This window comes from Physcomitrium patens, chromosome 26 (assembly GCF_059467195.1).
Source record: "Physcomitrium patens ecotype Gransden chromosome 26, ASM5946719v1, whole genome shotgun sequence".
In the NCBI taxonomy this organism is placed as follows: Eukaryota; Viridiplantae; Streptophyta; class Bryopsida; order Funariales; family Funariaceae; genus Physcomitrium; species Physcomitrium patens.
The window spans coordinates 10281890-10296565 of NC_143435.1; the positions used below are offsets into that span (position 1 = coordinate 10281890).

At 27.3% G+C, this 14676-nt stretch overlaps 1 protein-coding gene across 2 annotated transcripts; it reads right to left on the reverse strand.

The window, feature by feature from the left end:
• Positions 1 to 7184: 7184 nt before the first annotated feature.
• Positions 7185 to 9686, reverse strand: LOC112277807 (transcription factor MYB8). Of its 2 annotated transcripts, none has more exons than XM_090248114.1 (5): positions 9512 to 9686; positions 9051 to 9265; positions 8691 to 8820; positions 7661 to 8495; positions 7185 to 7495 (listed from the first exon to the last, which is right to left on the reverse strand). In XM_090248114.1, exons 2-4 carry the CDS (start codon positions 9184 to 9186, stop codon positions 7871 to 7873), a joined length of 891 nt encoding a protein of 296 aa, XP_090104240.1. In that variant the 5' UTR covers positions 9187 to 9265; positions 9512 to 9686; the 3' UTR covers positions 7185 to 7495; positions 7661 to 7870. The 2 variants fall into 2 exon arrangements, with proteins under 2 accessions (XP_090104240.1, XP_024366310.2); XM_024510542.3 differs by having other exon boundaries at positions 9051 to 9276; positions 9512 to 9680.
• Between the last annotated feature and the right edge of the window lie 4990 nt (positions 9687 to 14676).

Below are 14676 nucleotides of genomic sequence, written 5' to 3' on the forward strand. Positions count from 1 at the left end.
GTGAGGCTCGAATCCTTGACCTATAAGCAAGTTACTCTTGAGGTAAAACATTTTTACTTAACTTATAATTATTTGCTTGTTATTTTTAAACCTTCATAACTTACTCATAGTTACTCAGATTTACATGTTTCTTACATCATTGGAAAGCTTTAAAAATTAAATTCCTAAAAATATACTTTTTATTTTTTATTTTTTATTAAGTGAAAACTCCATGAACAGATTGCGATCGAGTTTTGGAGTGTGTATTTGCTTGTATACATTCCTTTCACTTGTTTGTGTTGTTTCTTCTTTTGTTCTTGTTCATTGCATCTTCCACTTCACACTACCAATTACAAACAACTCTTAATGGAGGCCTTCTTATAATTTGGATAAAAAGATGAATTTTACACTCACATGATTATTAGAATTTATATAGATTCATAAGTTATAAAAGTCTTATCAAGAATAAAAATAATATAATAGAATCTTAGTACACCTTAGAAGTAATTATCTTAATTGATTTAGTATTTTGTCTTGTAGATAAATTTTAGTATTTAGTTATTAAGACCAATCCTATATTATTCTTCTGTAAACATTTATTACTTATAAAAAACTTATAAATAATAATTAGTAGTTAGAAGAAGCATAATAAGAATTTCATGGCTTATTAGTTATTTATATAATAATATGATTTATGGTTGATTTAAACTGATTTTATCACTATAAAAAATCTCAAAAATATAAAATTTATCCTCAAATTGATTTTAGTATTACACAAAAATATAATATTTTAAATTTTTATTTAGAATTTATTTTAAATTATATAGAAATATTTAGAGTAATTGTTTTACTACTTTTGTTTTTATCAATTAATAAAAATAATATTGCTACTTTGGAAGGCCATTATAAAGAAATGAAGCAATATTTGAAGGTCCAATAAGATTCAAAGGATAATTTTATATTTTAAAATATTATATTGAAATAAAAAATATAAAAATATTTATTCTATTAGTAAAAAGTAAGAAGATCAACAGCTAGTGTAGTCATTGCAAGAAAGAAGGTGTTCAAATTTCATATGAATTGTAGCATCTTAGGTAGGAGGATAAAAATAAGGCCTTGTAGCCTTTCTAAAAAAACTAATTTAAATTACTTGTGAGTCTTGGTGAAGCTCAAATTTTTGATATCTTAAGCAAATTATTATAAGGCAAAAATTATTCACTTAACTTTTATATTATTTATATTCTATCTTTAAAATATCATAAATCATTTATAGTAATATAAATTTATATATTCTTATATCAATGAAAAGATAAATAATTACCTATTTTAAAAAATATATATATATATATTTTTTATTAAGTAAAAGTTCAATAAAAATAAATTGTGTTTTAGTTTTATAATATATGATTGTTTGTTTGTACTTATTTCACTTATTTTGTATTGTTTCTTTTTTCTTATTAATTAATATTTTTACTTCAAACCACCAATTATAAGTAACTCTTAATTAAAGCCATCTTCTAATTTGAATTGAAAGATGATTTTGTTCCTTATAAATTTTTTTATAATTTTAAAAAATAATAATAAAATTAAAATTCTTTGATTATAGTTTTTTTAGGATTATTTTGAATTTTTTTTAGGATTGTTAAAGTTTTATTCAAGATTTATTTGTACTTAATTAGATTATAATAAGATATTTTAAAAGTAGTTTTTAAATTAATAAGGTGTATTTAACATAATATGAACCTTACTTATAGTGCTTAAGATTTTTAATAATATATTCATAAATACTTTGTGTATTGTTTTTGAATTATTAATTAAACATAAATATAAAATTAAATTCATTTGCAACCAAATGCCTAATGCATTTTCAAGTTGATTTTTACATAACACAACAATATGTTTCTTTAGTAGGATTTATTGGAAAAAATCTATCAAAGGAATTTATCCAAAATTTAAAATCTCTTACACATGCAATAAACTTCTATGTGAAGATAAAAAATAAATTCTTAAGAATGTGTATAGATTTTTGTAGACTTAAGAATTAAAACATTAAGATTTGGCATTTAATACACTTGAAATTAAAGTGAGTAAAATTGATATTTATGCTAAAATAAATCTATAAAGAGTATAAAATTTTGTAGTTTTGAATAAAGAGAATAAATAGAAAGCTACATTCTAGCGTAAGTATGATCATTTAAAATTTAATAGCCCATCTTTTAGATAATTTATTTTGAGAATTTTTGGATATTATTAGAGAAATGAATCTCTAATTTTTTTTTAATATTTGATAAATAATATATTTTGAGAATTTTTGGATATTTTTGTCATGTATTATTTGTATTAAAAAAATATTATAAAAATATAAATAAAATAAATATCTTATGGTTCAAAAATTTTAAGATGTAAGCTCATATATTAAGAGAGAAAAAAAAATATTTTACATAATTAAAATAAACATTTTTGAATATTTTATTTTAAATTTTTTCACTCAATAGGTTTTAAAAAAAAATCATTATAAATTAAACAGTTCTATGAACTATATGAAATATCTAATTTTTTTGGAATTTATAATATATTATTAAATATTTATTAAAATTAATTATTAAATTTATATTTTTCTAATATATATTAAATTCAAAGAGAAATTAGAATGGAATAAATATACAAAAATAAGATTAAAAAGCCTTCATTTTAGCTCTTATTTTATGCCATCAATATTTTTGAAGTAATTCTTTATAAAATCTAATATATTAGACTTAGCATTAGGTGTGGTTCTATTATAAATATATTCAAATAAAATATTTAATCTTGTTTCCTTTAATTCGAGAGAATTTTCATTAACACTAATTAATTATGAGAGTGAAAAAATAAAAATTCTTGCTCTTGTAGATTTATTCTAAGAAAGAGGTAATTATCCAAAAGATACTTTTATTCAATCATATTTTATGACCATCACATAAGTCTTAAATATTTTATGGTGTTATGCATTTTAAATTGTTGCTAAGTTTATTAGAATATATCTTTTTATGATTTGTATTTAATATTAAATATTATTTTTTAAAACTAAATATGCTTGTTAAATTCATTTTGTAGACATTTTTATCTTGTACTAAAGGACCAAAAATGTAATATTTGATCAACAATAAACCATATATTTTAAATTATAGCAACTATATTATTGACCCATTAAATTGAAATTTCTAATTGACATTACTTTTTTTCATGAAGTTTGTTTAATTACATTAATAAATATGCTTATTTTTAATAATAATAATAATTTTTATGATAAATTTAATAAAATTGTTTTCAAAGAAAAATTTCTTTATTATGAAAAATATTTATATATCCTAAAAGATTGAGCTTGATTGCATGAATTTCAAGTACAACATAACTTCCCAAAAATATGAAGCTTTGAATATAACAAAAATTTAGAGCTTATTTCAAGAAATTATAAATAGCTTTAAATTTAAAAATAAATAATTTTTTTTAATCTTATATTTTTTGCACTTAAATAAAGATTCTATATCATTGATTTTGTAAACTTTATCCACCTCTATCCATTTTAAAGCAACTTTGGTAATTTTTAAATAAAATTTATCACAAATCTTGTAATCTTAAATTTTTACAAGTTTATTTAAGTAAATATAGATATTTTAAATAAAAAAGAAAAATGGATAAAAATTATTATTATTAAATATTATTTTTGATAATTCTTATTAATATCATAGTATTCTAAATGATACAATATTTAATTCGAAATTCTGGTTTGTATCAAATTTTTGGAAGATATTCTTCATCAAAATAAAAATAAAAAATTTAAGTATATTTAGCTTTTTATTTTTAAAACAATAAACAAGAAAAATACTTGAATCAGGTATTGAAACAATATTTGTAATGTACTATCAACTATCATCAACATAATTGGATAACTTTCTTATTATGAAAAAAAATTATACAACTATAAAATATATTTTTCTACTAAATTTTTATTTCCATACTTTAATTTTCTTTTCTCTTTAAAAATTAAAATTTTAGCAATAGAATATTTAACAATAAAGAATAGAACTTTATAGAATATTAAAATTACTACATAAAAAAGTTTTAAAATAATAAAAACTAATATGGATATTCATAGAAATAAAAAAAAATCATCAAGCAAAGTAAATGATAAAGCTTGGTTACTTTTTCATAATCGTAAAACCAATTGAACTTATAATAAGTTGGATTATTAAAGACTTAATTCATTTATCATCAAAAAAAATAATTAATCTAGCTACATAATGATTATAAATACTTTATTTAATGATGATATATCTTATATTTATGTATTTCTTATTAATCTTTATACTTCAATCAATATATTAAATATAAAGTAATTACTACCTTTATTTATTGAAATAAATAATTACTAAGATTTAATATAAAATAAATCTTGGATTTAAGGCAATCCCAAAAAAAATAGAATATCTTGTATGTTGGCACAAACACAATATTATTGAATACACATGAAAGCCATGTGAGAATCTTGAAAATACATTTTGATTTTTTTTTTAGTTTTTTATCAATAAAATCCATCAAAACCAATGATCTATTATTGACAAAGAATTAGTATAAATTAAAGATAATAAGCTCAATGATTAACTTATAGACATTCTTTGTAATATGAAGAATTAACAACTTGTACATTTATTTCAATTTTTATTATTTATAAAAAATATATATATATATATCCATTTAAGTTGTTTCAACTTGGATAAATTGCAATTGTATTAAAGGTCTTTAAGACATATATGTTCTTCCTTAGATAGATAGTAAGATAAAATGTATTTGATACTACAATCTTAGAAGAGACCCTTGATGCTTAATAATACTATTATAGATGGATACTAGATTTAAAAGCAAGAAACATATATTATTTAAATATAATAATAAAGTCCTAAAAGAACACAAAATAATATATATATATATATATATATATATATATATATATTTGTATAAGACATCATCAATGGTTGAAAGGACCTATCAACAACCATTGTATGGAATTTAGTTCAAAATTTGTTACTAATACTATTCAACAAATTATAGATTCTATTAATTTATTAAACTATCTAATTATTTCTAATAGTATTTATTGCCAAATAATAATAATAATTTATATATATATATATATATATATATATATATATATAGATAGATAAAAATAAATAAAAGTGAGTAGAAATAAAATATACTATCCTCTTTAGGAATCTTCAAGAACTTTTTTTAGACATTGATTAGATATTTGAATTTTTATGGAGATGCCATGTAGCTATTAAAAATTATTTAATAATTTTTTTAATTTTAGAAAGTTATATTAGAAGCAAGCTATAACTTAACATTTGGACAACAAGCCTTATAATCTCTAAGAAGCTTCTATAAAATCTTTTTGATGGCTTATATATGTTCAGGCAAGACTTAGACCATCCTCACACTTGTCAATACCTTGTATTTTGGTCTTGATTCAAGATTGTCTAGGCTCTTTGTAATTCATAATAACTAATCTAGTTTCTTTTTGTCTTATATGTATCTCTTATTTGTCTACTTTCTTTCTTCTAATGGCACATGAACATATTATTTTTGATAAGATTTTGTTATGTTTTATGTCCTTTATACTAAGACTTTGTATTATTATTTCTAAAGGCTTCTTTTACCTTTATATATTCTAAAAAAATTGTAATCATTAGTTTTAATAGATTTTATTTGTAGATATTTTTATAAGATAAAAAAGTAAAATATAAAATCTAACAATTTTATCTTGTAGATCTATAAATAAAAATAATCTTGTTATTATTTTTTTATCTTATAAAAATATTTCTTTTTTAGAAAATCAATAAATCTCTAGATTTTTATTTTAAAATCAGATCTATTTATGAATTTTTATTTTAAATATATCTTCTACTTATTTTTTTATTATTTTGAAAATACATAAAGGTGTTGCTAATGCCATTATAATTATGAATATTGCCATGACAAAGTGCTATCTCACTTGACATGTTTTTTTGATTTTTGATTTTTGTAAATTTTTCCATCAAAATTATGTTCAATTAAATTTTTAGAAAGATATTGAATAAAGAAAATTTTGAATAGTTTGAAAGGTAATGAACAAAGATAGCATGTGATGGATAGGAGGTTGTAGTTGTAATACTAAAAATTGTGGTGGCATTAATCATTTATATATATTTTTGTAGTTATATTTAAATATATATATATATATATATATATATATATATATATATATATATATATATATATATATATTTTGATAATATGTGATACCATAAATAAATTTACTCTATTTATTATTTATGGAATTTTATAAATTTTATTAAATTATTATACTTATCTTTATTTTAGTTGAAACCTATAAATTTTAGATTTTTTTACTAACAAAGAAGTTAGATTTTATAAAATCTTATTAAAATATCTTTTCTTGGTATATAATCTAATTTTTATATTAATATATCAAAATAACATATTTATATAATTTTATAATCAGAAAATACCAAGAACTATTTTTCTAAAAAGTATTTTTTAAATTAAATTATTTAAAAATTATATAATACTTTTTATATACTTATATTTTTAAACATAACTTTAAACATAAACCTAGAATTTTAATTTTTAAAAAATAGGAATTTATTTATTTATTTATAGTATTATTTTGAAAAATATTCATAATTAACTCATAGTTTATAAAATCAAAAAATCATTAGTATATTCTTTTAAAGCAAAAAAATTTCATTCTAAATTAGAAAGTAATTTTATCATGAAAACCATAAAAATCATTGTAATACTTTTATTTTTTATTTTATTGTATCTAATTAATAATATAAATAAATCAACTTCTTTTTTCTCTTTCTTGTTTCATGTTCATTTTTTAATATATATATATATATATATATATGAATCTTGTAAAATTCTGATCTCAATGTATGAATAGGAAGATTATGAACTGGATGAAAGAATCCGATTATACATTCATAATTTCACAATCACAACCAGTACATGCATCGACATGAAACAATTACAAATTATAAAGACAAAAACAGACAAAACACATTGTGCATTCATATGAAATGATTACAGCTATGTATTGGAATTCTGACTTTTCTTCATTAATCTATGACTTCAATAATTCTTTAAGACCCAGTATACAAAAATAAAAATAAAAATAATCACACAAGCTTTAGTTAAAATAATAAAGATATTGGCCAGGTATAGATATTATATAGTGCCTTTGAATCTCATTCAAATAGAAATTGCAAATAAATTGAATATCTTAATAGTTTTTAAGAAAACTGTCTCATTTTTCCAGGCTATTAATATACTATAAAAAGATTCGTTCATGAAATAGTACCTTTTCAAGTATATCAACAGCCATGATCTTGAGAAATTTGTAGTATAACTATTGAAAACGTGGGTGAAGTCTATCAGGTCGTTCAAACAGGCAGGCCATGGCTTTGTTTGCAGGGAGCTACATTGCACGACAAATAAACAATGCAGCTTAGTTTTTGTTTCAGTTACAAGTTTATGTTCATCAGTATTATCTTCAATAGTCAGCGTTGATACAACCCTTAGAAGGAAAATAAGACTGACAACAAAAAGATCGATTAATGAGTCACTGTGATCGAGAGTTCACCTGAAGAGTCTTGTGCACATAAATGTGCTTCACAACGTCGTTGCTATTTCTCCTGTCTTTGTCATTTAGCTAAAAACGTGGTTTAGATGTGCTCTCCAGAGACCAATCGATCGATGCAGCTGGGACGACTCAAGTTGATAGAGACGTCCACCAGGTAACTTGCTCGTCACTCGGTCGATGACATTCGTGCTGCGAAATGTTTAGAAATTCCTAGAGATCTGAGTTCGCTGCATCGTCCTGAAACTCCTTGATGTCGAAATCCAAGCAGTCGAAGTCACTGATAGAGAGGGTAGACATGTCGGCGTTAAAAACGGGATTCTGCTGCTCCACTGAGTAATGATGACTACGATCCGGTGGACATTCGAGGACGTGGTTGTCGGAGGCGCTTATCCAATCCATGCAACAGAGTTGACCATATGGGCAGAGATATTCATCTTCGCCACTAGAGTTCGAGCCGTCTGAAATGCTGTACGTCGGGTATGATAAGTTGGGACTTGATATAGTTTTCCCTTGAACTGGTGGAATTCTTTTGACCGGAGGAAGCGCCAAGTGCTCATAGTCATCTGCAGGGGAGTGGTGTTTGGAATAGGCGGGTGACGAAGTCGTGGTGCATTTTTCTGCTGATGTAGTCGGCTGTTGGTGAATGAACTCGCCAGCGTAGAGCTCTGAGTTCGATCTGTCTACGGTATACTTGGAGTTGAGCGTGAGCTGACCAACTTTGTGGTCACATGGGTCAATGCCCTTGTTTCGAAGTTTGCGACTCAAGTGCGTGTTCCAGTAATTTTTTATCTCGTTGTCTGTTCGGCCTGGGATGCGCCCGGCAATCAATGACCACCTGCAAATCGGCGTTTAGAAAAAGCTGGCAACTCATATCAGGACACCGAGATATACGGAATGTTCTTGTTGGTGCCGTGGACTTTGCGCACTTGATCATCGAATCTACCTTGATTCAGAAGACTGTTGATAGCACTAGGATCTCTGGATTTGTATGTGGGTAAGTGGGTGTGGAAGCTTTGAGACCAGCGCATACCTGTTGCCGAGAAGAGCATGCAACGTAACGATGAGATCCTCCTCGTCCCAGGAGAATTTTCCTTTCTTCAGGCCAGGACGCAGGTAGTTCAACCACCGCAACCTACAGCTCTTCCCGCATCTCGACAGTCCTGATTGTTCAACAAAATGTGATTAACCAGTGACTCTACCTCAATGACAGATAAATTCTGTCAATTGTATCAATTAGTCCAAGGCCTTTAGTGCACAATGCCGAGTCCATTGCATGCGAATATTTCTTGTACTCTAGAGTGGCTATGGATGCGAAGAATTGACTGACTCTGCATTTCTTTGTGATGAGATCTATCAAGCACAGTCGGAATTATGGTTGGTGTGGCAGTACCTGCGCATTTAGGCAACAAGCGCCAGTTTCCTTCCCCGTGAGCCTTGATGTAGGCAGACAGAGTAGTGTCTTCAGCCTCAGTCCACGGCCCCTTGTAAATGCCTCCCTCTCCTTTGCTGCACTGTGATCGCCCCATATTCGAGCTACCTGCTGCTGCCGCTCCTCCAACGACTGTCGGTAATGCCGCGCAACTCCTATTGTGCCGGTTAAAATTCCTGCGGGGAGCCTTTCGCAACGACGCTCTCAGCTGCTAGTCTAACAAAAAAAAAAACTCCTCTTTCGACATACCCGATTCTGGCTTACAGCAGCAAAACACTATGATCGACATGAAAAATGTTTCCAGCCTAATGAGAAAAAACCCAGCAGTGAGAAACTACCATCCACAGCTCGACTCGCACAACCTCGTTCTACTCTATCTAACTGACTCGGATCACACTCTCTCTCTCGCTCTGGACGCATACCTGGTTTCCCAATCTCTGCACCCTTCGTCGCAGGCGGCATGTATGTATAGAAAGCAATATACCTCCAAGCCACTTCCGTGTGGAAACACTCCGTGATGGTGCTAACTGTACAAGAAATCAGCAATTTCTCTACCGCTACTTTGTGAACGGTAATGTCTCGTCGTTGCCCGCAAACGATAATATTAGTTTCAAGTACCACATACAGGATCTTTTACGCAGGGTATTAAAATTTCCAGCCCGGGACTCGTCCCCTTCAGACAACGAGTAGGCCGCCGGATTGGCCATCCTGATTACCATTGGGATCGATGCATCCCCGGGGTAGCGAAGACGTCGTACGATCTTACTCGGAGGGCGAGCACCCCAACTCCCTCCGACTGCGCCCCTTCGACAGAATTCGGAATCGACGATCGTCACTACGGCGTCACCGTGGCATCGGTAGGGGGGGGGGGGGGGGGGGACCGCGGGCATGGGATCCGCCTTTCCCGACGACCCACCCTCCTAGGGCTTCGCTGGATAGATACTGGCTCCCTGGAGTGACCAGATCGCTTCTGGCCTACCGACGATAAGGGAATCGTCGCGGATTTCCTGGCCATGCACATGTAACAAAGTTCTCACAACCATACATGAATCACTGTGGTCGATAGAACTGGACCATGGCACGTCTGTACAAGTCCCTTCGCTCCGCCTAGACGGGGGATTGGATCCCTACGTTTATAGACGAGGAGACCCATGCTACTGATCGCCTCCTGCTCTGGCATCGATATTTCTGTTCTAGATTGCGTTTGCATGGCCAGAAGTTTTGTGGGGGATTCTACACCAGATCGTCAACTCGCTGTAGCGTTTCTTGGCATGCAGTGATAATTGTAATCCTCCATTGATTGACATAACCACACTTGCTTAAACTTGTATATTCTGGACACATTAACACCGAAAGAGAAGACTTGAAATAGCGAAATAATACTTCCCCTATTGTGCTCTGGTTACCATTTCAAGCAGCAAATCAAAATCTGTTGCTGTTCAGTTTGCCAATTTGATTTCTTGAACAGCGAAATATGCTTTGGGAACCGTGGTACCGCGTCGGATGCTTTCTAATATGTGTGACACAGAATCTTAAAAATTTACCTCGGTTTTGAGTGTGAGTCATTTTGAATCAATTTTAGTTTGACCATGTATTATTAAATGTTGATCATGTCACCATGACAACATGTTGAAGTGTACCTTAAGAGATCCTTACTTTAGAAACTGGTTAGTTCCAATTAACTTTGTTCCACTGCAATTAATTTAACAATCTAAAGAGATTCTTGTGTCTACTTTCAATCTTTGGTAACAACAAAATTAGTTTGAAGTACGAGCTAAAACACTCACAATATTACATCAAGCTTCACAAAAATGCTTCATACTCATCTTGATCAAGAATTAAAAAACCAATCTGATATTTAAATTAAATATAACTAAAATCTTTAAATAAATATTACAGCTAAAGATTCAATATATGTAGAAATTCTTTTTAAAAAAATTATATATATATATATATATATATATATATACATATGTCTATAAATAACTTAATACTAAAAAACATATTCTAAATATGAATCAAACATAAGCCACATTTATACTCTTTACAAAACAATTATTCTAATGTACTCCTTCTAAAACATATATCATCAAAATCTAATAATAAATCTAATAATAAATAAATTTATATATCTTTATTTTTTATTTATATCATAACCATAATACTAAATATCTCAATTAATATGATAATAGATTTTAATACAAGAACAAAAAAACAAAACAAAAAACAACCAAATGCCATTCTTATGTCTAAATAGTATGCCATATTATATATAAAAATTCATATGAAAAAATTTAACATACTAATGATAAATGTATATAAATTTATATATATATAAATATATATATACACACACTTTTATTTTTCTAGTCATATACTACACCTTGACCACCCCATTTATTTATTCCACTTCAATATTTTACTCTCCTAAATCAAGTCTCAAACAAACATAGCAAAATCTTGATTGATCTAGCTACTCATTGCGCATATTATACACACAAACATTGGAATACAAGATTGTAATAATAATTTTGAAATGTCTAAATAATAATGAATGTAGTTTCAAAGTACTTTTGCTTCATCCTTCTGTACCATATCTTATCCATAGATGAGCTTCAAATATTTGATGGTAATTGACACCACGACAATCCTCTATAAGAATTTTCTTATTTAGAGAATATACAAGTGACTAAAAAGATTAAATTTATAAATTGGTCTAAAATTACAAAACATCATTGATTGGTTTTATAATTTTAAAAATTAATCAAGAGCCTATGAAAAAATAAAAAATAAAAAAATAAAAAAATAAAGTGAAATGCAGTATTTTTGTTTGTAGCATAAATAGTGTTATTTTTTTTTAATTTGTAGTAGATTTTTTTATTTTAAAAAAATATTTTGATAAAATATTTAAAAGCCATATTAGATCTTCTTTGAAAAGAAGTTTAAAGAAGTTTATTTTTTAAGGATATTTTATATATTTTTAAATTTTAAATAAAAATTTATATATTTTTTATTATAATAATAAACTAATTTGGTCTACTTAATTTCTTTTTCTTACTTTAAATTTCTTCCAAAATTAAAGAGTTCTAAAAGAGAATTTTTCTTTATCAAAAAATCTTATTAAGACTTTTTGTATTATGTTTTTTTAAAGTAGGTTCTTAGACATATAGACTTTGTAAGATTATTGCATGTATGATTTTCATATTTTTTAATAATTCTCATATTTATAATAATCTTAAAAGATCTCAATTCACAAGAATCTACTTTAAAAGTGAAATTCCAGTATGAAAAGACTAGTGAAATGTCTTTAAACTTTTTGATAGTATTACTTTCCATCACTATATACATATAAACATATATATATATATATATATATATATATATATATTTAAGGCTACCCACCACTATATACATATATATATAGATAAGTATGATTATTCGTTTTACTTATTCCAAATTAATCTAATGGGAATAAACCCGTATAGAGGGATTCGAATACGGAGAATGACTAGTTGCTTAAGCGTTCACGTTAGGGTCACACAATCAATTACCTCCTGAATGTATCGTCTCTATTTCCAATATCTGAACACACAAAGAAACTATAATCTCCTTCTTCACCTTATCGGTCTCTTCCTTACAGCAATTCAATCATACCAATAACTGCTATTTCCACCAATATATTCACCCTCATAATCTCCAACTGTAATACTGTGCCCTCACAGCTTTCAGCATACAATTACCCTCATTCCAATCACTGGAATTCTTCACAGAGAACTGCCATTCACATTACGGTGTTTCACACAAACACAGACTCATTCTCTCTATTAAACTACAATCAGATTTCAACATTCAATCTTTCTTCTTCTCAAATAATACCAATCACATTTCCATTCCATAATTCACTTCACAATATTCAGAAACTCTCAATCTTCTTATTCAAAGAAAATAACAAAGAAAAGAAAAGAGGTAGCACCAAGCTTACTCCGGCTCACACTATCACAACGATGGCCCTCGGCTCATGACTATCACAATCTGGCACCCTAATTAACTTCTACAACTCCTATATACTTTCCCCTGATTCTCTAGATTCTAACCATAATTCTGTAATTAACCGCTTTTAAGAACTAAATCACTCATCCGTCCTCTTGAATTTCTTATTATATGGACTATTAATATATTTTACCAATATCTTTCAAAAATGAATTAATATCTATTCTACAATAAGGCTATTTTTAAACTTCTAAAGATCACATCAATTCTATTCTTAGACTACGTTAGTGGTGTGGCATTTGCAAGCATAACAAAGATGTAGATGATAACATTTATTGTAAGACAAGGAAGTATATGTCTAATCTTTGGTCCAATTTTATTAAGTTTGAATTTTGACAAACTTACAACCAAAATTTTTATAACATAATTTAAAACTTTTTAATATTAATTTATTTTTTAAAAAAAATAGATTGATTTCAAAAATAATCTACATAGATATCTTTGTAAAAGCCTCTAAAAAACTTGATGGCACATAGAATTTAAGCTGAGCTAAAATAAACTTGCAGACACCACCAGATTCAAAGTTTTAATAGGTAAATTATAGAAAGAAGATAATTGATGAAATTAAAAAAAAAAAAAAAAAAAAAAAAAAAAAATTGTTGTGCATTGACATGAAATCTGTTGCTTTCTTCAACATGCTTCTATGAACCAAATCAAGCACAATGTCTTGAAATCTAACAAGATTTTATTATTGGGCTTATTAGAAAATTTATTATTTGTAATTTGTTGTTTAAATTCTTCAAAAAGTAAATATTCCATCTCAGATTCACAATAGTTTTTCCCTTCACCTATAAGAATGTTTTTTTAGAGCTCATGCAGTGCATACACAATTATATTTGGATGAAAATAAAATTTAAGATCCATAATTTTAAAATTATATTCATTTATTATTTGAAACAATCTTATTCAGTGTGACCAATCCATAAAGCCATTCTTTACATGATAGTATCAATAAGCTTCAACTAAATACCTACAATACACACCTTTCCAAAGTCTAGTTAGAATGTGTCTAACATTTTAAAGTGGGTAGAAACATTGCACTTTCAAACCCAATTCCAACACGATAAATGTGAAATAATTCTACAAGATAGATATTACATTGAGAATTTTTAACCAATATCTTCTAATTCCGAATTGTGAGATCCATCTTTGTATTCAAATGAACGCAACAGTGATCAAATCACCACAAGTTTATGGGGATTTTCCATTTTTGTATTAATGTTTTGCAAATAATTAGATAAAATCTTATTTGTGCAAAATTGGCCAACTCAAATTGTCCCGACACACAAGACAACCAATTGAAAGACGCTAAATGTAGAATTCCACAAACAATTGTTTCCAGTCCAAGAGGTATAGCAAAGAAAAAGAAGATTCAAAACAAATGTTCTAAAAATGCCAGAAATAAAGTGTACATAACAAGTGTAAAGGAACCCAACATTACAATTTTGAGTCTAGAAGTTAATTTTCTCAAAAAAGTTGTTAGACCATTATTAAGGAAGATACCGTTGCCACAAACACAAACACATTCTTAATCCTC

What these genes read in the sequence shown, in the direction of transcription:
- LOC112277807 (XM_090248114.1), bottom strand. Translation starts at nt 9,186, where the DNA reads ATGGGGCGATCACAGTGCAGCAAAGGAGAGGGAGGCATTTACAAGGGG. An exon ending in CTTGTTGCCTAAATGCGCAG is followed by an intron (nt 8,821 to 9,050) that starts GTACTGCCACAC and finishes TTGAACAATCAG; the next exon opens with GACTGTCGAGATGCGGGAAG. An exon ending in CATGCTCTTCTCGGCAACAG is followed by an intron (nt 8,496 to 8,690) that starts GTATGCGCTGGT and finishes GCCGATTTGCAG; the next exon opens with GTGGTCATTGATTGCCGGGC.